Source organism: Leopardus geoffroyi, chromosome A1, assembly GCF_018350155.1.
Source record: "Leopardus geoffroyi isolate Oge1 chromosome A1, O.geoffroyi_Oge1_pat1.0, whole genome shotgun sequence".
Lineage (NCBI taxonomy): Eukaryota > Metazoa > Chordata > Mammalia > Carnivora > Felidae > Leopardus > Leopardus geoffroyi.
Window position 1 is genome coordinate 198,991,835 of NC_059326.1, and position 24,625 is coordinate 199,016,459.

The window sequence follows — 24,625 nt, forward strand, 5'->3', positions numbered from 1 at the left end:
ACAGAACTAGGTTTTGAACCCAGTAAGTTTGACTTAAGAGTGCATGCTAATCTCTCTGCTGTCCTATCCTCTATCAGAGCTAACCTGCCTCTCATGACTAAACCCAACTCCAGTGCATTGGCTTATTTTCAAGGAAAATTGTGTGCCAAATTCTGAAAAAATTGGAGCTTTCCAAAAGTTTTGGAGTATAAACTGATCCCTACGCTGACAACTGCCCATATTTCTTTATAATTTGTAAAGTGCCTTGACTTGCCCAATTGCATAATTCAGATTATAATGTATACTAGCTTATGTACATTATTAAACACTGGTGTCATTTCTCTGAAGCCTAGGCAGTTGTTTTGTTGTTTTTTTTTTTTTTCTCCTCTTTTATGCTTAGGCCTAAACATGGATCCTCACTGAATTTGTATAATCCATAGGGTTGCAACAAATAGAACACAAAGAATCCATGGGAGAAAACTGAAATCTCCATTTAGGAGTTGTGATAAACCTTCCGTCAAGAATGACAGAGTACTAAAGGACAAAAGGGTAGATAGGGATGGGTTCAAATAAATGTTGTGGACCAAGCAGAATTCCCCTTAAGGTTTTATTACATGAGTAGGTTATTAGTAATTTTTTGAGGTCAAATTAATCACAGAATAGAAATTACAGTTAAGAGACTAATACTCTACCTTTGAAGGTCAAAGCTGATAGTTTTAAAGTTTTTCTGTGGGTGTGAATTTATGTTCATCTAGAACCTCATGTCATCCGTCCATTTTGTCACATGGTTGGTATAAGTTAAACTTTAGAATAAAAACTTGTGGCGGGGGGAAATGGAAGCTACACTAGAATGCCATAGCATTTCTGCAGTTTTAAACGATTGTATTTCACCCTGACTATGGAACAAACACCTTCCACTTCAGCCAGAAAATTCTCATTGTGGCTCTTCCCAATTTGTTGCTTTAGTCAATGGCAATTTCAACAAAATTGTTCCCAGACTAGCTTTCCTACTCTAGCCACCAGATTTTCCAGAATACCATAAAATGTGCTTTTTTGCTTTTTGTGTTAGGCCGATAGCTCGGGAATTTGCTGCTTAGTAAACATGTGGAGTCATGCAAATTGTGATCACCTTGGGTTTGTGGGTCTTCTAGGCAGTAGGCCCTTGGCTGTTACCGGAGTCCAGAGGGGAACATTTTCCCACAACTCTTCCCACAGCTTTTTCTTTCCACACTTTCAGTTTCTCAAGGCTGCTTGCTTTGCCGAACATCAGGACAGGCAGGCTGATGGATCACAGAGAGCACAGGGCAGTGCTCTTATTTGTGTTTTAGTACAGTGCTTAGCACATGCAACGTTATGGTTCACATTTCCAGATACTAAAACAGAACTCTGAGAGAGGCAAAGCCATGAAATAATTTTGTGTATGTGGAATTAAAAATTTTTTTCAATAGAAAATGTCAGGCGAATGATTCTTCGCAGAGTACGTGCCAGAAACATAACTACATGCTAAGCCAACAAACTACTACCATCCACAAAATACACGTGCGTGCGCGCGCACACACACACACACACACACACACACATTTCGCTCGTTTCTTTATGACGTGTTTTGTTTGGTGAATTCTATATTCTGCATACGAGAAATCTGAGTAAATGTTTTATAAAAGATTAACCAGTTCATTGAAAAAATGATTGTATAAGACTATGTTAGATGCATTCAGAGTGTGGAAATGAGACACATAAATGCACAAAACTCCCAGATGTCTCTTTCGGTCTAACCAGGAAGATGAAACATATATTCAGATAACTATGCTACAGGGTAGAAACAATTACGAACAGCACCAAGAGAAATAGATTAAAAGCTTCTGAGAAATGATTTCCAGCTGGAAGACTATGGAAGTCTTGGTGGAGTAGGAGATCTGGCCCTTGACAAGCAGGTGGTGGTTTCAGTGTACAAGAACTGACGTGGCAGGAACTCCAGGCAGAGGGGATAACACAACTAAAGGCATGAGGGTGAAAGCCTGGTCTGGTCCAGGAGAGACAAGTTGCATTTGTGGATTGTACAAGGAGCAGAATGGAAACAAGTGGTAGGAATGGTCAGCTGAGGCCAGATCACAGAGAACTGTAAATGCTAAGTCATGTAGCTTGGGAATTCCAAATTATAGGCATTTGATGTTCTTGAGCAGTGTGGTGATACAGCTTGAGCTAGTTTCCTGGACAAACATTAATAATTTAATCAGCACTGGCTTTGTGCTGACCGCTCAGAGCCTGGAGCCTGTTTCAGATTCTGTGTCTCCCTCTCTCTCTGCCCCTCCCCCACTTGCACTCTGTCTCTCTCTGTCTCAAAAATAAATAAACATTTAATCAGCACTGGCTTGACAGAAGCATGGAGACCAGTTAGATAAGTCATTCTGGTGATCCAGGTGGAAAGTGGTTGAGGGTATGGACCAGAGTGAGAACATGGATGAGGGCAGGTGTCAGATGGCAGGCATAGTCCTCAGGTATGGTTGTTAGGTCTTAACGCTGAAGGTACTGATGTACAGTTGTGCTTTGAGTAACACAGACATCCAGAATATTTGTTAGGAGCAGGATAAGGTGAGAACAGGGCAACTAGTGCATCAGTTTTTGTATAGTGTCGCACATTTTGTTTTTTAAAAGGTGGGCTAAGAACTACCTTCAGAATTTTCTGGGGGTGTGCTATTTGAAGTTCAGATTGCACAAGTCCAAGGTTGCACACATTATCATAACATTTCTAGTCCCTAAAGCATGTGACCACTGTTGGAATTCCAACATAATGAGACCAAGGAGATTAGTACGATTCCCATATAGGCCTCTTAATTTTGCAATTGTACTTCCAACTCTGGCTGACCTATCTTTGGACACGAGATAGCGTGAGTGTAAAGATGGTTCAGTGTAACACGCTTATTTCTGCTGGAAAACGACTCCAAATGTGCCTGAGATTTAGTGGACCTCAGTGGTCCCCGTTGTATATTAAAGATAACGAGTATGCACTATTCTAAAACCCTTATGGGGTCTTAGGCCTTCACTCTCAAGAATTATTGAGACCTCAGTGCCTTGGCAAAGCTAGAGATGCTAGGAAAATAATGCCTAGCCCTCCTCAAGCAACCACTAATGGGAGGTAGGTGAATGAGGACCCAAATGCTTCCCCACTGGTGCCTGGCTCCCAGTTTTAGTATGAGTAAGCTCAGGCTACCCACAGTGGTTCGTTGGCTGGGTAGCTCTTCTTGTGGGTTGACTCTTTCCCTCCCCCACTTTTTCACTCTACCACTAGTATTTCCTGCGTTCATGGCTTGAATAAACCCGTTGCACTGGGGGAATCCAAAATAAGGCAGAGACTATTTGTTTACATATTTGCTGACTCCCTTACACCGTTTGGGAGAAGGAAGAACTCTTTCTTGCCCACATGTTTTCATAGATTTCCAATAAACACAGGAAGACCTTAATAAGCAAATCTTTTTCAAGATATGCAGTTAGCTGCGTGTCCAAGAGTGTGGAGAGTATTCATTTTTAAGGTTTATGAAATCTTAGGGGCGCTTGGTTGCTCATTGAGTGTCGGACTCTTGATTTTGGCTCAGGTCGTAATCGCAGGGTCGTGAGATTGAGCACCATGCGGAGCACGCTTGAGATTCCCTCTCTCCCCCTCTCCCTCTTCTGTCCCTCACCCCTGCTTACATGCGTGTTCTCGCTTTCTCTTAAATAAAATATATAAGATTTATGAAATCTAGAGGCTTTAGGACTGGAAGAAACTCAGATATGAGTAGGTAGTACTGTCTACTCTAAATACAGTTACCATAATCACATTACCATGACAGGTAATGGATGGTCAACAGGACCCTTAAGCAAGACCAGACCAGCTGCCAGGTAGTATTCCCCAGGGCTCTGTAATAATTCCCCATTTACTGCTGCCTCAAGCCCAGACACTGCCTGGCTTACAAAGCCATCCACATTCTGTCTTTACACTGGTCATTACTTGTCACCAGCTCAGGCTTCTCTCATGTTCATTCTCTTTACTGTGCCCCACCACCCACCCACTCCTAATTTCCTCTTATCTTATGCTCCCAGCCATGCCGTCCCCACTGGAATGTGTTTTCTCCTCTTCTCTCCCTTTCATTGGAGCCTCCTATACTCTCTGTGAAGCAGCATCATGTAGTAGAAAAGTACATGGGCTTTGGAATCAGTCCGAAATTTGAATTCTAGATCTGCCATTTATTAGCTGGATATGGAGGAAAGTGTTTAAACTTTGTGTCCCAATTTCTTCATCCATTAAATAAGGATAATAACTCCTAAAAAGTTATGTGTGGTGATGTATATAAACACCTTTACAAGGTTAGATGTGATGTAATATGTCGGTGAGGCGGGGGTGGATGACGACTAGGTGTGAACCCTCTTTTATATTCTATATGGGTGTTCTCAGCTCATCTCACTGTGAGCCTGAGGACTTTGGTCTCCTCCAGCTCAACAGTTTATCCTGTTCATGGTTCTTCGATCATGCAGACCACATTTCTGTTTATTATCTAGAATGTTTTTTTTTTTTTATTCTGAAAGCAAAATAAGACAATACACCTCCCTTCAGAGAACTTGACTTCGAATCTTCACATTTTTATACTTTGTATTGAGCACTTAAAGAGGGCTTAATTTAAGATACTTCGGTGCTTTTTTCAGGGGCTGGGGGGAGTCCATAACAAAAGTTTGAGTTTAGATATGCATGTCTTAGTCCTCCTGGACTCTTGGATATTTCGGTTTTTAAAAACAGATTGAGTGGGTCTGATATATAGAAGACAAAAAGAATGAAGGAGCCACCCATCAGAAAAACCAAGATTCCATATATGGGAGGGGTAAAAAAAAGATTTTAAAATTAATACTTTTCTGTCCCTTCTCCTGTCCTGCCCTTGAACATTTTCTCCCTGTGCTGGAAATCACTCTTCTTAAAGTAATACTGGCTGATGCCACTTGTGTCCCGAGGATATATCCTCCTTCACTAAAATTTGAAGAATTAATTTACAATTAAAATTCTCCAAAATTGGCTTCATTTATGGGTCTCCAATCTCATTAAGTTTTTCAGAGAGAAAATATTCTCCATTTTCTAAAGACTGTGGTAAGAGGATAGAAAGAGAAGACAATCTTGACTCCTCATCCTGAGTCTATATGCCATAACAGGGTGACCCTAGTGGACACCCTCGTCCTGGTTAGCCTGTTGTGTCACCCTTTGGCACACTTGTCTTTGGATCAGAGTGACCACACCTACTCCTATACCAGCATGGCTGCATGGCTTTTCCTTTCAGAGATGGGATCAGATCTCTAACTGTTTTCTTCTTAGGGGTTTCTAGCAGTCGCTCAAGGCAGCAGTAAGTTAGAGGAATATCTAGAACACACTATCCAATACAGTAGCCACCAGACACGTGTGGTGTCTAAACTTCAAATTTAAGTAAATTTTAATAAAATTCAGTTCTTGAGTTACAGTGGCCACATTTCAAGTGCTCAGTAGCCACAATGGCTAGTGGCTTTTTTTTTTTTTTTTTTTTTTTCCATCACAGAAAGTTCAGTTAGACATCACTGATCTAGAGATCAGATTTTCCATAGGGACAACTTCGAACTGCTGTTTTTATTGTTGACTCCTGTGTATCCCTGTTTATTTAGTTCAATGGTTTCATCTTTCAAAGAAAAATTCTTTTAAGAAACTTACCTCTACAGCCTTTTAACTTAAGGGAGCTAAGCATCTTTTTTGGCTGCAAATAATAAAATAGTCTTTGAAATCGGCACGAGTAATTAGGCATTCACTATGTTCACAAAATAAAGAGTTCTTACAATAAGTGGTTGGTACCGCTGCTCAGCGATGTTCTCAAGGACCCAGGCTTTCTGTCTTCCTGTTGTGACCTCCTCATGTGTTGGTATGTCTTCTTCAAGATTGCTGGGAAGGTTATCATCTAATGGAATCTAAAAGCTAGAAGAGAGAAGTGACTCTCTTTGAGCATCTCCCTTTTTTTGAGGGGCACAGTTTTTCCCAAAAGCTCCCAGCAGACCTGTGTTGAATCCCAGTTTGCCAAAACTGAGTCATCTGTCCATGCTGCAAGAGAGAGCTTGAAAAACAAATACTTGGCATTTTTAACCTCTATACTGGTAGACTGGCCCTGCTGATAAAGAATGTAAGCACTATGAAGACTGAAGCTTTTGTCTGTTTTGTTTGCTAGTATGTCCCCAGTGCCTGGGATGGTGCCAGGTGTTCAGTAAACATCCATTAGAGGAATTAATAAATAAGGGAATGTTGCCATAGTTGTCCATAGTGTGCCATACAAAAGAACCTTGCATAATGAAGACACGTTATGCTCCCATCTTCTATCTTTTCTCTTGTAGTAGCTTGAACTAGGCTCTCCTGGTTGATTGGCTTTCTGAGTGAACTCTTAGGATACCAAGGGCTCCTTACAACCTTCAGTAAGGCAGTATCAGACTTTGGGTAATTTAGAGACAGGGTAACACCCTCACCTCCCCAACCTCTCTACTGTTAATACACCCTTTTTTTTTTTTTTTAATCTGAATACAAAATACAGGCCAGGTTTGGATTTGGTGTTTAACCTCTTTATACCAATTTAAGTGACCAATTTAATACCAATTTATACCAATTTAAGTGACACAGAGCATGCGCTATTCAGTCATTAAAATGAGTGGCCCCAGACCATTTATGATGTGATGTGATGCCCTGCGTGTGTTACTTCCCTTAGACTTGGTTTATGGGCGAGGCCTGTTGGGATGTGGACATCAAACTCTGTTCCTAGTTTTCCCAGTTAGGCTCACTTCTCAGAGCATCTGGCAGCTGGGTTAATGACCTGTCTATTTCTCATTTTAATCTGGTGGCTCATCTAAGGTCCTCTCAGCTGGGCCAACCAACCTGATACTACCATTCACCCCATTCCTGGTTTCCTGGGGTACTCTGGGTTTCATCCAGAAACCCTGATGACCAAAGCCATTGTGCAAAAGGCTGAACTGGAATTTCAGATTCCAAGCCCAGTGTTTGTGATGAACATTAGACATGCTAAGATTGGACAGATAGCTGTGTGGCAGGAGACTAAAGAAAAGGGTCTTTTCATTACTAATAAGTTATCATCCACATAGTATATCATAGAATGGATGTTTTAAGAAATTCCAGCATTTCTCTTTGGATTTGTTTCATCCGTCAACAGTCATTGGACTTAAGGTCATTTTGTCTTACCATTTTCTGGTGTCCTATTGTGCTCCCAAATGTGGCAGATGGAAATAGTTTCTTGTTGAAAAAGACCCTCATGAGTTAGATTTCGTGTATTTCCAATAGAAAATTTCCACTGAAACATTCAACCAGTATTCTTCTCTTTATACTTAATTCTCTGCACCCCTCTAATGCTATGGCCATATTTATTAAGATGTATTTACAGGCCTTGTTGTAGTAACTATTACTTTAAAGAATTTGTGGGTTTGATCTAAGGTAATCAGGGACTTTTAAATATTTCTTATAGGTCCTTGCTTAGTGACTTGTATAGAAGAGTACTTAAAAATATTCATTTAATTAATTGGCTAGAAATGTTAGGTACCTTTTATTTTGATAAGTTGCTTTTTCCCCCCTCTTGGCTTATGTGGTAGTAGAGTTTTTTGTTGAGTTTTATCACCTTTCCAGTCAATGATCCTTCTATTTCAATCACATTAGACCTAGATAAATATTTTAGGTGTGTAACCTTGGCCACATTATGTGATTGTTTCATGTCTTAGTTTTATTGTTGATAAAATGAGAGCCATAACAATACCTACCTCTTAAGAGGGTCAAGAGTAAATGAGTTAATACATGTAAAAACACTTAGCACCACCACCACTTATTTTGGAACTGCACTTGGTCAGTTGCAACTGTTGGTTGGCTATGATTACAGAAGTTGGGCAAAATCAGTGAAAGCATTTTGTGAGAATTAATGAGCTCTATAGAATTTACAGTAAAGCATGTTGCGTATATTATATGAAAATTGCGTGCTACACACCTTTTAGTAAAATTTGTAATAAATTTATGTACAGATATATACACACACATTATTTTTGTCTTAAACATTTACCATCAGGTAACACTGCTGCTACTTTTGCTCCTCAAACTTATGGATGGTTCTCTAGCATATGGATAATGTCTGGATGTAGCTTGTAGCAGATGCTGTTGGTATCCTACCCAGATCTCCTTTACTGGGCCAGTGCATCCATCTCCCAGCTGCTTCGAGTATTGGCTGCTAATGACTCACACCTGTACCCTTCTCCAGAGGCCTGCCCTTGGCTGACAGTAATTGCCTCAACCAAATATGTCTGGGAGAGTATGAGATCACACCCCTACCCCCTCCTGTTCCCTAGGGGTGGCTCATAGCCAATGACTGTACCGGGGTATAGCAGCCCAGCCTCCTTGTCTTTGGACTGGACAACTTCTGTGGTTGAGTCCATGCTCTAGAGCTCCTCATTGGATCAAGCTGAGGGTAGATTTTTGAAACCAGATCTTTGCCAAGCCCCTTCCCCAATTCTAGCTTGCTTCTTTCACTCCAGGTTTCTCCTGACAGCACTGTCTATAATCAGGTGTTCAAGAAATGCGGTCTCAGACTCTGTGCCTGGGGAACCTGGCTTAAAGTGTTGCTGATTTCAGTGGCTCTGTTGTTTTCTTAGACCGTCACTTACGTAACTAACTACCTATATTAAATCTGTGGCTTAAGTTGTTTTGTTTTGTACTGTTTTCTTGGTTGAAAGTTGCCTGATCTGCATTAACCCTGTTCACATCCCATGTTTTTACATATTTAAGGTTGTTCTACATTAAATATCCTTGATGCTCTTATATAGCTGGGTATTTCAGTATAGGATTATGATGGATACCCTGGATTTTAAAATCTGAAATTTAAGTTTTAAATCCTGAATCGATTATACCTCCCTCTTGGGGTGGCTGTAAGAATTCTATGAGCTGTTCTTTTGAAAGAACACCTAGCACCCTAGCACCATGCCTGGAATGTAGGAAGTGCTTAATAAATGGTAGCTGTTTGGTAACTATTATTTTTTAAGAGGATTGCCCAGCCTGGTTGAGATGCCTCATCTCTTGTGCTCATGACGCCTAATGAGTACCTCTCTACAGAGCTTTATTACTTTATTAATTTTTTTTCTATTTCTCACAGAAAAATATGGGCTTCTTAGTGCCCTCCAGTGGTGTGTTGGCCCTTAGGGGAAGAAAAGACCTGATGATAGCTTTCGTTGATTTCGATGGTGAAAATATTCCCACCCTATCCAGTTTGAAGCTACCAGTATGGCATCATTGAATACAGAGTTGGGAAGAGATGCACATATTTGGCTCTTGTCAGTTAGTGCACACCAACTCCAGTCCTTTATTCCTAACACTTAGTGCAGTATATCCAATATAGGAGCTAAATATTCAATGGAGGGCTAACATGTAGTTACTAACTGGTTAAGACTTGCTCATATACACTAAATTAATGAAATACCTTTATCTAATTTTTGTTGTATAACCAATAGTCCCATGCCCCCCCCCCCCCCCCACACACACACATACACACCATGGACTGCCCATGCTATTGATGAATAGAATGGAAATAAATGAAACATTTATCCTGATGTAGTAGGAAATGCCCATGCCCTCCCTGGACAGGTTGTCTACTCAGATGCAAATCTCAGTTTTGAGATTTACTAGACACATGAATGGGGATTAGTCACTTCACCTCTCTTGGCCCCAGGTTCCTCAGACAGTTGGACTGGATAGTCTTTACAGGTCTTTCTAGTCTGAAAATCCATAAAGCCTAATTAGTGTATAATTTCATTTCCTCCTTCCCTCATTTTCCTCTTTCCTGTACTGAACCTTGAGTTATACATAATGCTGGATGTTGAAAATACAAAGAGGAATAAGATGTGGCCTTGGATGCTGAGAATCTCCATGTCTTTTTATGAACACTTCCATCATATCAAGACCATGAGTATGCCCATTGCCAAGTGGGTTTATGCAAATGTATCAAGTATTTAATTCATCACAGATTTCAGCACTTTGATACATAAAAATATTGTGCTAGTAGTTTTCACTTTCTAGATGAAATTAAATAAGGCTGTCATGCCTTATTGTCATGATCAGCAAGTAGTTCTTTTAGAAACTGTCCTCAGGATCATGTTCATTGTCTGGGATAAAGCTTCAGTGAACAGCTAGCTGGGTTACACTACTCTCTGAGTTAGGCTCAAACTCTGATTATAAAGAGTGGAGTTTTTATTTAGGACTAGTAAGCAAAATCTGAAAAAAATGTTGGCTTTCAATCAAAACAACTATCTTAGTTCTTTCTCACATATTTTGATAAGAAAGGTATAAAGAATGACTGATAAACTTGGGTGTTCTCTTTCAAGGCCACATCCACCTGTTGGCTCTCATGCCTTGGTCCTCATCAACCATGTTCTCTGCACTTAATTTTTAAAAGCTACATTGGTTTCCAGTAGGAATTAGTGTTGGGAACACTAACAGGACTGTTGAGTCTTTTTCAGTTGCCGAAAGCTATTTTTAAAAAGAGAATTTGTTTTGTTTTTGACAGGGGCTGATAATATCCGGAAATATTGGAGCCGCTACTACCAAGGATCTCAAGGGGTAATATTTGTATTAGACAGTGCCTCTTCAGAAGATGATTTAGAAACTGCTAGGAATGAACTGCACTCAGCTCTCCAGCACCCACAGTTATGCACTTTACCCTTTTTAATATTGGCCAATCATCAAGACAAGCCAGCTGCTCGATCAGTCCAAGAGGTATGTCTCATGAACGTGACAAGCCTTTGTCTTGTGTGCTGTGGTTTTGCTGCACGTTGGAATCTGAAAACTTGTCTGTAATTAGGAATATGCTGGTTGTGGTGTTTTCCAACACGAAACCCTAGTTTTCTGAGAAAGTAGAAAGACTATATCAATCTATAGAAATTATTGTTTATATACCTTTCTCCACTTGGAAAGCATCATTATTTTTTTTTTTTAACTTTAGCAAAAGTTAAAGGACTTATCTGAATATTTTTCTCATCTGCTTTAAAAGGCTGCAGGCTTGGTGATTTAGCATTTCTTACCCCGCTAGCTTACTTAGTTCATTCTCCTTTTCTCCAGCTTTTCAAGGAATGCCTCATGCGTGTCACCATGCATCACTTGCCCTCAGATGTCATGTTCTTGTCCCTCTGAAATGCTCACTGTTGACTAGAAGCAATGAGTCCTATTCTGTAACCAGCCAGGCTGAAAATTGATGTCTTATCTTGCAAGTTCCATGCCACCAAACACTTTAATATGGACCCGTTCTTTATCTTCTTCATTGAATTTCATTTCTTAGTGCGTATCTCTCCTATAAAAACATGAGTCTAGTTCTGGACCGAAAAAAAATCAGTGTCTCACCCAGAAGAGCTTCTGATTCATGGATACGGAAGGAATAAGATATGGGAATAATTTTTAAATTTTGAATTGTGAATTTTAACCAAAGTACAGTGAAATAAAGACTTTTTATGTATTCCTTTACACCTGTAACTTTCAAGGTAGGTTTCTCTCCCCTTCTTCAGAAAATTGTGTGCTTCCTTTAGTGACTTCAGGATATTATAATTAGTAGGAATAACACTGCCCTGTAGTCTGAAACACTGGATGAGGAGTCAAACGCCTAAGATGTTCTAACTCCAGACTGGTTTCACACTTAATGTGGGACCCAGGCAAAAAGCTTTGTTCCTTTGCTTGTCTTCCCATCAGTAAAATGGGAATAATGCGGGCTTTTTTTTTCTTTTTTTTTTAAGTAAGTGAGTGGGATGGTTTTAGATAATTTACTTTGAAGTTTAAAGTACTAAGCAGTAGAAGAGATACTATATCGAGACAGTTTTCATTTTAAGTCTTAGGAAAATAGTAAAGAAGGCAAGGTTTTCTTACTAAATAGAACTCGTGCCCATTTTTTGTTGCTTCGTTTATCATTAAGTAGTCAGCATGCACCTTTTTCCTTTTTAGATTTTGTGAAATATAAATACTAGTAAGTAATAAAGATAGAAACAAAGCAGTATTCAGAGTCATTAATGTGCAGATCTTCAGCATTGAACTTGTCGTGCCTTCCTGATCTGTTCTTAAGACTTGGGTGGGGTAAATCTTTTACTTTCTCAGCATCAGTTTTCCTGCTTGTAGAGTAGATATAATAGTATCTAATCGTAGACAGTTAGGAGTATTATAAATTATAAGATACTTGCTGAAGATGCATTGTTCTGAGATTCATTGTGGGAAATATATGTATGCAGTACAGAATACAAATAGACAATATAATGTTTTGTACATAAATATGTAATACATCTATAATAAAACATACGAAATACACATACAAGTGACGTTATAACATCAAATCACTTTATTCAAGTTATGTACAATAGCTGAATTTTTTTTCTCTTAATTTTAAGAAACTGTTTTCCTTAGACATCATAAAATTGAAACTAATGTTTTCTTGAAACCAGATAGGTAACTCAGGGTAATCCTCCATAGAAATTGAAGACTGTCACATTGAAGAAAGGAAGCTTTTAACAATTAATTGCTTCGGAATATGCCTTGTGTGTTTTCGCCAGTATCTTTCCTAAGAAACGGGCAAATATCTTTTTATGATTCATCTTTTAGTGAGACAGAGGCTGTAAATGTAGAATAAACAGAATGATTTGAAAATTATTCAAAATTTGTATATCCTGGATCATGTATGACTGACTTTCCTTTCTATTTATATCAATTTTAAATGACTTTTCCTCAAAACTTTTGCTTGTAATGGAATTTGCAAATACCATTTTGAGGACTGTTTAAGGTATTGTCCCTGTGGTTATATAAACATATACTATACAGGTGGACGTTAACATTTTAGATTTTAATTAAAGACATAGACAAATTCTGTTATAGATCTTGAAGCTTGTCGAAACATAATGAAGTGCCCATACGTTGGATTTGGCAGAAAAAGAAAAGGAAGCTTCTATTTTTCTCGTGGCTTAAATGACAAAGAGGTTTCTCAGAATAGTGTGTTACGATGCCTTGTTGAAATACTCCTAGGAATGTTTTAAGGATCAATATCTTATTAATAAGTTAGCATAAAAGTGGAATTATAAAAACTGAATCTTAGACTTTTAATAAGCAGTCATCTCAAAATGGTTGGAAGTAGGTTTGCATAGAAGAGGGATAGAAGATTAAAAAGTGAGCGAACTTACATGTCATTTGAAATATGTTCAGAAGTGGCCATCTGTATACTACCCCTCCTTACCTTATTGTGAAGGTATTACATGCCCCTGTGCTCTGTTGCTTATAAACATTTTTATTCGTTTGTACCTGCTAATTCGTGTGCACTTCGTGTAATCTCCAAATGCTAAAAAGGATGGGTTTTTATTTTGCAAAATAGCTGTGAGTTTGAGGCAAAATTCTATTCTTTCAGAATTCAAGGAAAATGCATTCAGTTTACCAAAAGCACTGAACAGTTCTTTGATGCAGCTAAGAAAAGACCACGAGTCATAAAGGCTCATTGATTCTTCCCCTCCTCCCATTGAAATTATTACATTTTGTGCTCAATGCATTATGCAAAAAAAAAAAAAAAACTGTAATTATTTACCCTGTCACTGGAGTAAAACTTCAAAAATTCATTTATCATCTAATGAGGATAACAGAATGTTGTTGCATTTAGAAGCTGGTGAGATCCAAAGGAGAAAGAGGAATTATCTTGGGGATTCCAACCAGAGAATGAAAATCTCTGGAGGTTCTATATATTTAGTCCCCTCCTCTGCTATGAGTGTTGCAATGTTTGTGTAGAGAATGGAGTTAAGAAAGGAAGACAATGGTTAAAATTACTTTCTAACCCACAGAGGGCAACATGCCCAATTATTTTGTTACCCTTTTAGAACGCAAGTAGAGTCTTGTACATTGCATGGTTCGCCTTCTGTAATAAACCTGGTAATGACCTGTGTTTAACTCAACAGCCTTTTAAGATTTTACATCTTGAGAATTGATAGTAGAAACATGTTTTTTAATAAATAATCTTTTTTTTTTTAAATAGCAGAACACTGGGAAAAAGAACACCTTTTATGTACTGTCTGAAAGCCAAGCAGTTTTTGCAACAGATGTTTGTTGTATTCACTTTGGGGAGGTGTAGTTACCACAGTTTTCCAGAATTTATTCGTATCAACTACTTTTCTCTATAGAAAATATAATATAAAAATCTATAATTAAGTCAAGTGGCCCACTTGATTCATTAGGGAAAATTCTAGTCCAATTTGAATAATAAGGCTTTAAAACAAGAATCATCTTAAGGGTAAATAGGTTGGCTTTTTATTTGTATTGAATGGTAATTGTATCTAATTTGTTTTACAACTCCCATAGGAGAGCATACTTCAGTTCTGAAGTTATTTAATAGATTAGGAGGATTTTATGAGAAGTTAAGTTGATATAGTAACCAATAAATGTAATCCTGTTTTCCCTCTACACGGTTGCAGATTGGGACTCTTTCACTTCCTAGCTTTTTAAAATCTTATTTTTGTTTTATTGGGCACTACTGTGTCTTATAAAATGACACATTTTGTCAACGTGAAAGAAATAGTTTAACCTTTCAGCAGCCTAATCTGAATTGATATTTGTCCGTATCCTTAATTCGAAAATATTTACCTTTTTTAGAAATAGCACATCAAAAATACCGAATCAACTCTGTCAAGTATTTTGCATCGAAGCAAATACTAAGAAACGTGAAAACTGTGAGATAGATTCTTGAAGTGACATTGTAAGGTCAAATGACTTTAATGGTTCCATGGTGTGAGTAAAGTATTCCCAAGTATTTCTATAATGATACATTACCTTTTTAGCCCATGTTTGGCTTCGATTATAAATATTCATATTTTTGAAAAATACTTTTCAATATTGAGTGTATCATGAATACTTTGTCTATAGACCTCTTGTGGAAGAGAGTGCTGGTGTGTGTTTCACGTTATTGAACCATTGCATTTAATTATAGTTCTTCTTTATAGATCATTATTTCTAAATTGTATACATTTTCCCCTTCCTAAAAGGGTCAGAGAGTTTTGAAGGATTGAAATGTTTGGGAACTGTTGATCTGCAAATAGTAAGCCTCTAATTTAAAATTTTTATTCTATACTCATACTTGTTAACGGTGGAGTAGTGTTTTTGTTTTGTTTTGGTATCTCTATGAAGTGGTGAATATCGTCTCTGGTTTTACGTGACTAATCTTTTATTAGAAAATACAAAGCAGTGTTTAAATCATGTAACATACTTAGTTTATTATTACTCTCTGTATATGGACAGAAATGTGTGTGTGTTTGTACCATAATGATTGTAAAGTGTCATACACTTTAAATCTTAGGGGCTTCCAAGTGTCCTGACCTGTGTCTTGGCAGCATTTTAGAATACTGATTTGATTTCACTTAGAGCAGCAGACATGCGTATTGTGTGAGCAGTCTGAAGATTCCCTTATGGGACGTATACTTACTTTAAAATGATATAAGAGATACAAATTATTTTTTGTTCATTCCTTACAGATGTACTTTACTCTGTTACAGTTTAATCTTGGGGAAACAATGGGAGGGTTTAGAGGAATGACGCCGTGATCTCCTGAAAATGTTTACTAACGTTTTACTAACGTGCAAGAGAAGCTGAAATCACCACCATTGCGATAGTTACATTTATAATAATGACTCTTCTATATTTTGAAGAGCAACTTTTAGCTGAATGCTGAAAGAGTCAGGATATGTTCTTATACATTCATGTACTTCATGTACATGAAAAAACTAATTTTTATATTTGATTTCATCAATTCTAAATCTAGCCAGTTTGATCTTAGCATTCAAGGGAACTCGTATACCTGTATTTCTTGCACCCACCAAGCAGTATTATGAGAATGTGCCCTGCCCCCTGAAAGCTAATAAATTCCCATTAACAAGTGATATATACGAAAGGTCCATTGTATCAAGAAAATTATTTAGGAGGGATAACAGTGTAAGAAAGACATTTAAAAATATAACAAGAATTCATTACGTTCTCTTATAAAACCCCTATTTCTTTACACTTTCTTCCTTGAGTCTGTCAAATGCATATCTTTGTTTAATGTAAAGCTGGCAAATTTTGGAACCTCTTCCAATTCTTACTCTTACTTTGCACATCCAGATGTTTCCGGGTATAATTCTCCCATCTCTGCGGTACTTTGCAGTTTCCTGATTGTTGACACCCCCAGACCTCCCCTTTTCTCCCTGTTCTTCAACACAGACCATTAAGAACCAATTTCCTATCTATTTTTTCGTGATACCCATATTAAAAACCAGTACTATGTTCTGATTCCTTCTAGAAGCAAGTGAAACACCACCGATCTTATATATCAGTGTGCCTGAGTATTGAATTCCCTTCTCTTGTCTCACTCACATTGAGCTACCGCTCACTATATCTGTTGCTCTAAGAAGACCACCTAAAGATTATAGGTCACATCAAGAAGTCTCCCTAAAACATCGAAGGCTGGGCTAGGTGCCCTCCTTTCGACTTCCCATAGCCTCCTGGGCATATCAAAGTCATGATACTAGAATTAATTGCATGTAACTTTTCTGTCTACCCCTCAAGACTGTAAGCTCCTTGAAGGACAGGACTTCAGGCTTGTTTATGTCTCTGTGCTCAATTATATGTTATTGGGATAAGTACTTCCCATATGTGCTTCCCTCCTGGCTTTGACACCATCAGCTTTATCCAGATTCCCTAACTCTACCTAGTCTAACTCACGTTCCCACCCTTGAACTTTCCTTTTCCTCCACACCAAACCTGACCTTTGAATATTACTCATAAACTGCATCTTGCATGAAATCTCACCACTGTGACCATAGTAATGGTTTTGCAAAGCTTTAATCTGCCATTGACCAGACTTACAAGTGTTTATTTTCATGTACTTAAATTTGTGTTTGTCCACCTGAGGACCTTGCTATTAAGCAGGTTACTATTTTTTCCCCAGAATTCCTCATAGAAAGTGACAGGACATCTTGGCTGAATAATATCCCTTTAATATGCTTTTATTAATGCCTACATTTTAAGTATATAGAGCTTATTTCAGTTGTGAGCATAGCAAACTGTCTTTTACTTGTATTTCTCATGTGGAGACTGGTACATGATGCAGCTCAAGGGGAACGTAATTGAAATGGTTTTAAAGCAATACATTCAATGTATTAAGAACAAATCTAGCTTTGTTGTAAAATTGTTCTACGTTAATGAAACTTAGAGGGAGTTTTTTTCATTTCTTAAATTTTTAAAAAGGCTGTTTACCAATGTATTTATTTATTTACTTATTTTGAGAGAGAGAAAGTGTTGTGTACCCTGCCATACAAATGGGGGAGGGGCACAGAGAGAAGGAGAGCAAAAATCCCAAGCAGGCTCTGCGCCGTCAGCCAGAACCAACACGGGGCTCGATCTCAGGACCCACGAGATCACGACCTGGGCAGGAATTCAGAGTTGGACGCTTAACTAACTGAGCCGCCCAGGCACCCCTCATTTCATACATCTAACACTTTTAATTCCTGTACATATTTAAATATTTTACAATAATCATAACTAGTACAGTTAGAGTTTGACTTTCTCTTTCTGGGTCTTTGAAGCAATAGGTATTTGAGTGGTTGTAGTGGTGAACTTCACCCTTTATTTCAATTTTGTATTTTGTAAAAATTAGTATTTCATTAAGCCTCATTCAACAAAGCCAAGAAATGATTCTGAGGCTGAAGTTTTCAGACTGATTTCCTTGGCCCTTAGTCCCAATTATTTATTTACTTATTTATTTCATTTGCAAAAGAAAACTCCATTGACTCCACATTCCATAACCTACAGAGTTAATAAGACATTTGTCGAGTTAAATTAATTTGAAAATAGACGCATGGTTAATGTCAGTAAGGTGCTTTGAAGATAAAAAGCACAATAAGCGTTAGTTATTATCATTATGATAATTATTTTCATTATTATTATTACATAGTGTCTGCTTAAAAATACCTTTGGTTACTCTGGGATGGCTGAGGCTAATGAGAGGGGTTACCATGCTGGGTTTTATACAGAACTAAGGAGTTGAGACATAATCCACTGAGGTTTTGTTTTTTCTTAACAAATCAAGAGATGTTTGTCCTTTTTCTTAAAAATATATAAATGTATGTTACATATATATAACATATATATATACTTGTTATATGTATATGTTATATATACTTGTTATATATATGTTTTATATATAAAACATATATTTTATATATAAAACATATATATATATGTACATATACATATATACATATATATGTTTTATATATATGTATGTATATATGTTTTATATATATGTGTGTATATATGTTTTATATATATATAAATATATATATAAATATATATAACATATATAAATATATATATAAATAAATATAATATATATAATATATATATAAATATATACATAATATATAATATATATATAAATGTAATAAATATATATAAATCTGTGTCTATATATAAAATAAAGCTACCTGTAATGCAGAAGCATTGGAACTCATTTTGAATAATTTGAATGTTTTCTTATGTAATCTCTAAAATGATATTTGAGGAATAAGGATAGGTCTTCTGAAAGGCTCTAAAAACATAGACATTGATTTCTAAATAGTCAAAACCCTTTATTTCTTAGTTAACTAATTCCTGAAGGAAGTTGTATAGAACTCAAATTTATAATTTTTATAAACTAAAAAGAAGAGGGCATAATTATGGGAAGAAAATAGGAAAGCTTAAAATTATCACAAAAGTGGAAAATTATATCTTTGGGAAGTTATAAAATAACCCTAACTAATTATGCGAATTAATTCCGATGAGAATATTTCAAGGAGGATTGTTCTTTAGATTATTCTTTAGCAAGAAGGCTTGAACATAAAGCCAAATTCCTCACAACATCCTGCAAAGATTGTCATCACAAGTCAGAGACAGAGGAAGTATGGAAACATTTTAACAGGCATATATATGAAAGTTAAATGTACACCCAGCCTCAAAATCAGGAAGACATTAGTGACATGTCTGAAGAAGACATTCCCTAATATTATTGCAAATTAAATAAGAAAAGACCTCAAGAGAATGAAAAGAGAAAAGGTGCCTGGAGCCAATGAATTACAATTGACAACCTAAAGGCAGTTGAAGAACCAATTGCTGGAGTGATTGCAAAGCTATTCATAGTGTGCAGCAGACAGAGCATACCAGAAAGCTGGAACAATGCCTTCAGTTCAGCAATATTGCTTCAAAAGAATGGAAAGAGGGGAACGGGAAGAGCCACTGACCCTGAGACCAATTTCCAGGCAGCTGCACAAACTATATACTGTAATTAAAGGTTTTGACCAGTAATCACAGCAAAGCCAGACTACAGAAAGTCTAGGGAGTCAGCGAGGTTTATAATGAGGCAGATATCCTTAACTAAAAGTGTGGAAAAAGCAGGTAAGAAAACCAGTTCATTTTTGGCAGTGACTTTGAGAAGCTCTGCTGTGTTAACACAAATATGAAAATCACATATTTTTGGCCTTCTTCCTCTAAGAACAAAAACGTGTAATGAAAGATATCTGCTTTCATCTTTTGAGATGAATAGAATACTCTGCTCCTTAGTACCTGGAATTTTCTCCTTGCCACTTATTTTTCTTTACCTGTGTATTGCATGTGCCTTTCAGGAAAACAGTAAGCCAGGCACGTGCAGTGGTACAGACAACAGACTCCCACTTAGAAGTAGCTACTCTTCCAGGATACATGGGCTTTGGCAGAAGTGAACTAACCCACACCTGAGTTCTTTGTCTATAGAACCTCTTTTTCCCTTTTGTTTACTGATAACGTAGAATCTCTTTCTTTAGTAGTATCTCTACACAGATGTCTGTGTTCAGCTACCACTCTTATTTAAATATTCACATAGTACTTTGAATGTTTATATCTTGAGTAAAGAGGAATCTAGTGGTTTTGAATAAAGGCATGATACCAACTTCCAAAACAAGAAGGTGTCAACATGAGTCCAGTGAACACAAACGACATCTCATTTTGTAGACACCACATAGTTCTCTCCTGACTGGCCTGCTAAGACCTTTGCTGTGTTTGATGTCACAGTATCCAGTAGTGGAATGGAAATAGTCTTCTCGGCTAGAAATTCTGAAATTGTAATTTGTACACACGTTAATCGTTGACCAAAAAAATGACAAGTTTTCTACTGACTTATAAAGGAGGAGTCAAGTAAGGTTTCATTTTATTTTATTTACCCTTATCACATAACATATTCCAGTGTCTGAATTCCTTGTGTTAAGGGTGGTGTGCCTAGATTGAGTTTACTTTTCTTCTACACCTGAAATAAGAATGCTCCATAAAGAGTGTTCAGGCAGTAAACAGACGAATAAAGTAACCGGAATTGTTTTTTTTTTGTTTTTTTTTTTTTTTATTTTTAAATTTTTTTTTTTTCAACGTTTATTTATTTTTGGGACAGAGAGAGACAGAGCATGAACGGGGGAGGGGCAGAGAGAGAGGGAGACACAGAATCAGAAACAGGCTCCAGGCTCTGAGCCATCAGCCCAGAGCCCGACGTGGGGCTCAAACTCACGGACCGCGAGATCGTGACCTGGCTGAAGTCGGACGCTTAACCGACTGCGCCACCCAGGCGCCCCCGGAATTGTTTTTGTAAACAAGGGAAACCAACTAAACCTTATGGGAAGACGGTTCTGCATATGAACTGTGAAATAAATTGGAGGTTGCCTAGAACAACAAAATTGTAACGTGTAAGAATTTGTAAAATATTTTTAGAACTATAGTGATGACTAATAATTTGTCAAGCCAAAACAAGTTTTTATTGAAAGGGGCCAGAGTGGAAAATCTGGGTAACTTGTGTGTAGTTTAGACAAGGAGAACAAAGAAATAATGAAATGAAAATAAGACCTTGGCAGAGGAATGCTTAGAGAACAGCTGATTGAAGACTTACAATTGTTAATGGTGCTATAAAAGAAAGATATTTTCTCATCATGCTGTAGCATATCACATTGAAGACAAGACTGAATAATTATAAGATCCTGAAAAATAGGCCAAAAAAAGATGTTGAGATAAAGGTATAATTTATATGCACTGAGTAGAATTGTTATTATGTTTATTGACATTATGCAAAAGCAAATCATTGTGCCCAAACGGCCTAATTTTCTAAAACATGAAAACATAAATTCTTAAGAAAGAATCTTTCTCTGATTATATTTAAAGACTTACATTTTACTCGGTTCTAGAATAGTTTCATTTAAAATGGTACTTGCCAAACTTCTTGAAAAGGTTAAGTCTAAATATTTGAATTATTTAAATGAGTGGGTAGAGATTCATTAAGTGTAAAAATGCATGTGTCTACATGTTTGGGGCAATAAAAAAAGATGTCAATTTCCCATATTTTTATATGGACTTTGATGTTTTTCTTTAATTAAAGCTCAAGTTTGGACATCTTTCTGTTTTTCCTTAATTAATAATGGCTTTTTAATGACTTTTATATTAACAAGCAAATTAAGCTTTTTTTTTTTTTTAAGCTGAAAAAGGGAAAACAGCCTTGAAGGTAAAACATAAGATTGCCAGATTGCTTGAGCCTGTTAGAGTTAACAGAAATTTTTTATTAATATAGTTTTCTGCTCAGCACAGTTTTCTGCTCTAGGGAAATAGTCTTTAATGATTCTTATGTGCAGTGCCCCTTTAATTATTTAGAACATTGGTTCTAGCAGTGTAGATGCAGAAAGTATGGAATATTTTGTTGAATTTGTACTAACTTCATATCAGGCCCAAGACATTGCTTTTTTTTTTTTTTTTTTTTTTTTTTTTGGTAAAACACTTGATACAGATCTGTGTTTTTGTAGTTTTATCTGTTAAAAATGGAATACAAAAATTGTAATTCCTTTAGTACTTGTTCTTTTTTGGATTCTAGTTAGTCAAGATTTTGCCATATGGTTCTGTAGCCATAGTAAAGCTGAACTGAAAAATGTGTGCTATTAAAAATGTCATATTTCTAAGATGTTAAAGCAAGATATGGCTGTAATTGCTGGGTTTACTTTCACTGAAATTATTTTCGGAATAACATCTCTTCTCCAGCTCTGCTCACAAATATGTACAAATTTGTAACGAATTATGGTTGACGTTACTTGATCCATTCTTTGTCAATTAAGATTATGTAACTACCACCCAATGGATGTCTGTCGTTCTCATTTGGATCTCCATGGTGTATGACATAATCTTTAAAAATCCATTCATTTTTAAGTTTCAAAAATCCATCTCATTTAAATTAACCTGAATGACAAAGCACATGGTAAATTTTAAACAGGTACAAAACGGTATACAGTGAACAATATTCTGTTTTTTTCATGTGCCGTGGTCTGCTGTACTTTATTATTTTTTTATTTTTGAGAGAGAGAGAGAGAGAGAGAGAGAGAGAGAGAGACCGAGTGTGAGTGGGGGAGGGGCAGAGAGAGAGGGAGACACAGAATCCAAAGTAGGCTCCAGGCCCTGAGCTGTCAGCACAGAGCCTAACACGGGGTTTGAACCCATGATCCATGGGATGATGAGCTGTAGTCAGACCATTGACCGAGCCACGCAGGTGCCCCTAGTCTGTTGTACTTTTTTTTTTTTTTTTTTAATTTTTTTTTTTTCAACGTTTATTTATTTTTGGGACAGAGAGAGACAGAGCATGAACGGGGGAGGGGCAGAGAGAGAGGGAGACACAGAATCGGAAACAGGCTCCAGGCTCCGAGCCATCAGCCCAGAGCCTGACGCGGGGCTCGAACTCACGGACCGCGAGATCGTGACCTGGCTGAAGTCGGACGTTTAACCGACTGCGCCACCCAGGCGCCCCTAGTCTGTTGTACTTTAAAACTCTCATCCTTCAACCTAGCTACTTGCTTAGGAGACTTTGAAGGTGAAAAGATTAGAAACACCAACTTAATGGATTTTGCTTAACAATATGAATGTGGACCGTATATTAATGATGTAATTATCTTAGAGATACTTCTAAGACACGTGCAGTAAGGTGCTGTAATCATTTCAGGAAAGTTAATTTTAACACTTTAGTCTCTAGGTTATTACCTTGAATTTTAAGCAGTTATGGTGGGGGGAGGTAATTTATAGGAACTCCAACTCTCATTTCTGGAGAAGGACTTATTTTGGAATACGAGGATATGCATCTAAAAAATCATACTTTAATTATGAGAAACTTCAAAGATAGAGATAAGTACAAAAAATGACATGACAGTGAAACTCATCCACCCATTACCCAGATTCAGCACATTTTAACATTTTACCATATTTGTTCAGATCTCTTCCTTAAATCAGTAAAGATGCATTTTCAAACCCCCTTCCCTCACTTCTTAAGTGAGTGTATCTTGAAGTTGGTATCTTTCCCAACATACATTTTTATACTTCTAATACATATGCATGTATCTCTAAGTAATATACAGTAATGTTTTGTGTGATAAAAATTTACATAAGTGGTGTCTTAGAGTGTATACTTTGTCATGCTTTTTTCATTACGTTTTTTGAGCTTATATGATATATGTAAATCTAACTTATTTATTTTCATTGATATATTATGTTCCAAGGCATGACTGTGCCATAATTTTATTTATTTATTCTTATTGATAAACTTTTAGGTTTTTCTGGATTTTTGAGATTACAAACAAAGCTGTTGACGAATATCTTTGTACATGTTTCCTTGTGTATATATGCAAGCATTTCTAAAGTGTATATGTGTCAAATTGGAATTGCTGGATCATAGGATACACACACATTTAACTTGATGGGTATTTAACTTGGCACTTTGGGTTTAGAGATGACAGACAATAAGGCTCTGAGGTCAGACCATCTGGATTTAAATCCCTTTTACTGTGGACCAGCAGAATAATTTTGAGCAAAAACTTAAATCCATTTCCTCATCTGTAAAATGGGGCTAATCCTAGAACCTACCTCATAGCAAATAGTGAGGATTACCCGAGGATTGAGCCCACAGAGTACCCGGATTAACTGCTGGGTCTGTCCTCCTTCTCTGGACAGAAGTATCAAGAGCATGAAATGGCACGTTTCGCTGTGCCTCGGATACTGTCACGAATGCCTGTTAAATACACAGAAGTGAAACAAAATCCAGTGTAGGGACAGGTATGTTTATATACTTTTGAGAGTGCTTGAAGAATGAGTTCCAAATAGGAAAAAAAAAAAATAATAAAGCAATGAAGACCGTACACAATGTTACAACTTCTGTTAGATTAAATTATAAGCAAGTTGATTACTACCATTCAGATAGACTGTGTTCTTGTCAAACTGCTTTTCATCACTATGCCAACAAGATGTACTTTCCTCTGCTGTTGTGAGGAAACTGGGAAAATCCAATCTTCTGGAGATTTTGACTTGTGAAACTCGATACTAAAGTGTGTTCTTTACAATGTTCCGGATAGGTCATTCTGCTTGAATTTTCTGATTTGTCAATTTTGCAGTACAGGTAGTAGCTCTGTCTTAAAGAAAGTTAGCAACTGTAGAATGTTGTACTTTGCCAATGCATGAAAATGAGGGAGATGCTTGAACAAGCTGTTGACCTACCTGCAGGTTTCTAGGTTTCTGTGAGGCCTCACAGAAGCC

General features: G+C 37.1%; 1 protein-coding gene across 4 annotated transcripts in view; it reads left to right on the forward strand.

Moving 5' to 3' along the window:
* The window catches only part of ARL15 (ADP ribosylation factor like GTPase 15), a 406,381-nt gene that overhangs the window by 189,155 nt on the left and 192,601 nt on the right, over positions 1-24,625 (forward strand). For all 4 annotated transcript variants that reach the window (XM_045438124.1, XM_045438138.1, XM_045438145.1 and 1 more), the window contains one exon: positions 10,554-10,762. In XM_045438124.1, coding sequence (XP_045294080.1) covers positions 10,554-10,762 — 209 coding nt within the window. The remainder of the gene's footprint in view (positions 1-10,553; positions 10,763-24,625) is intronic.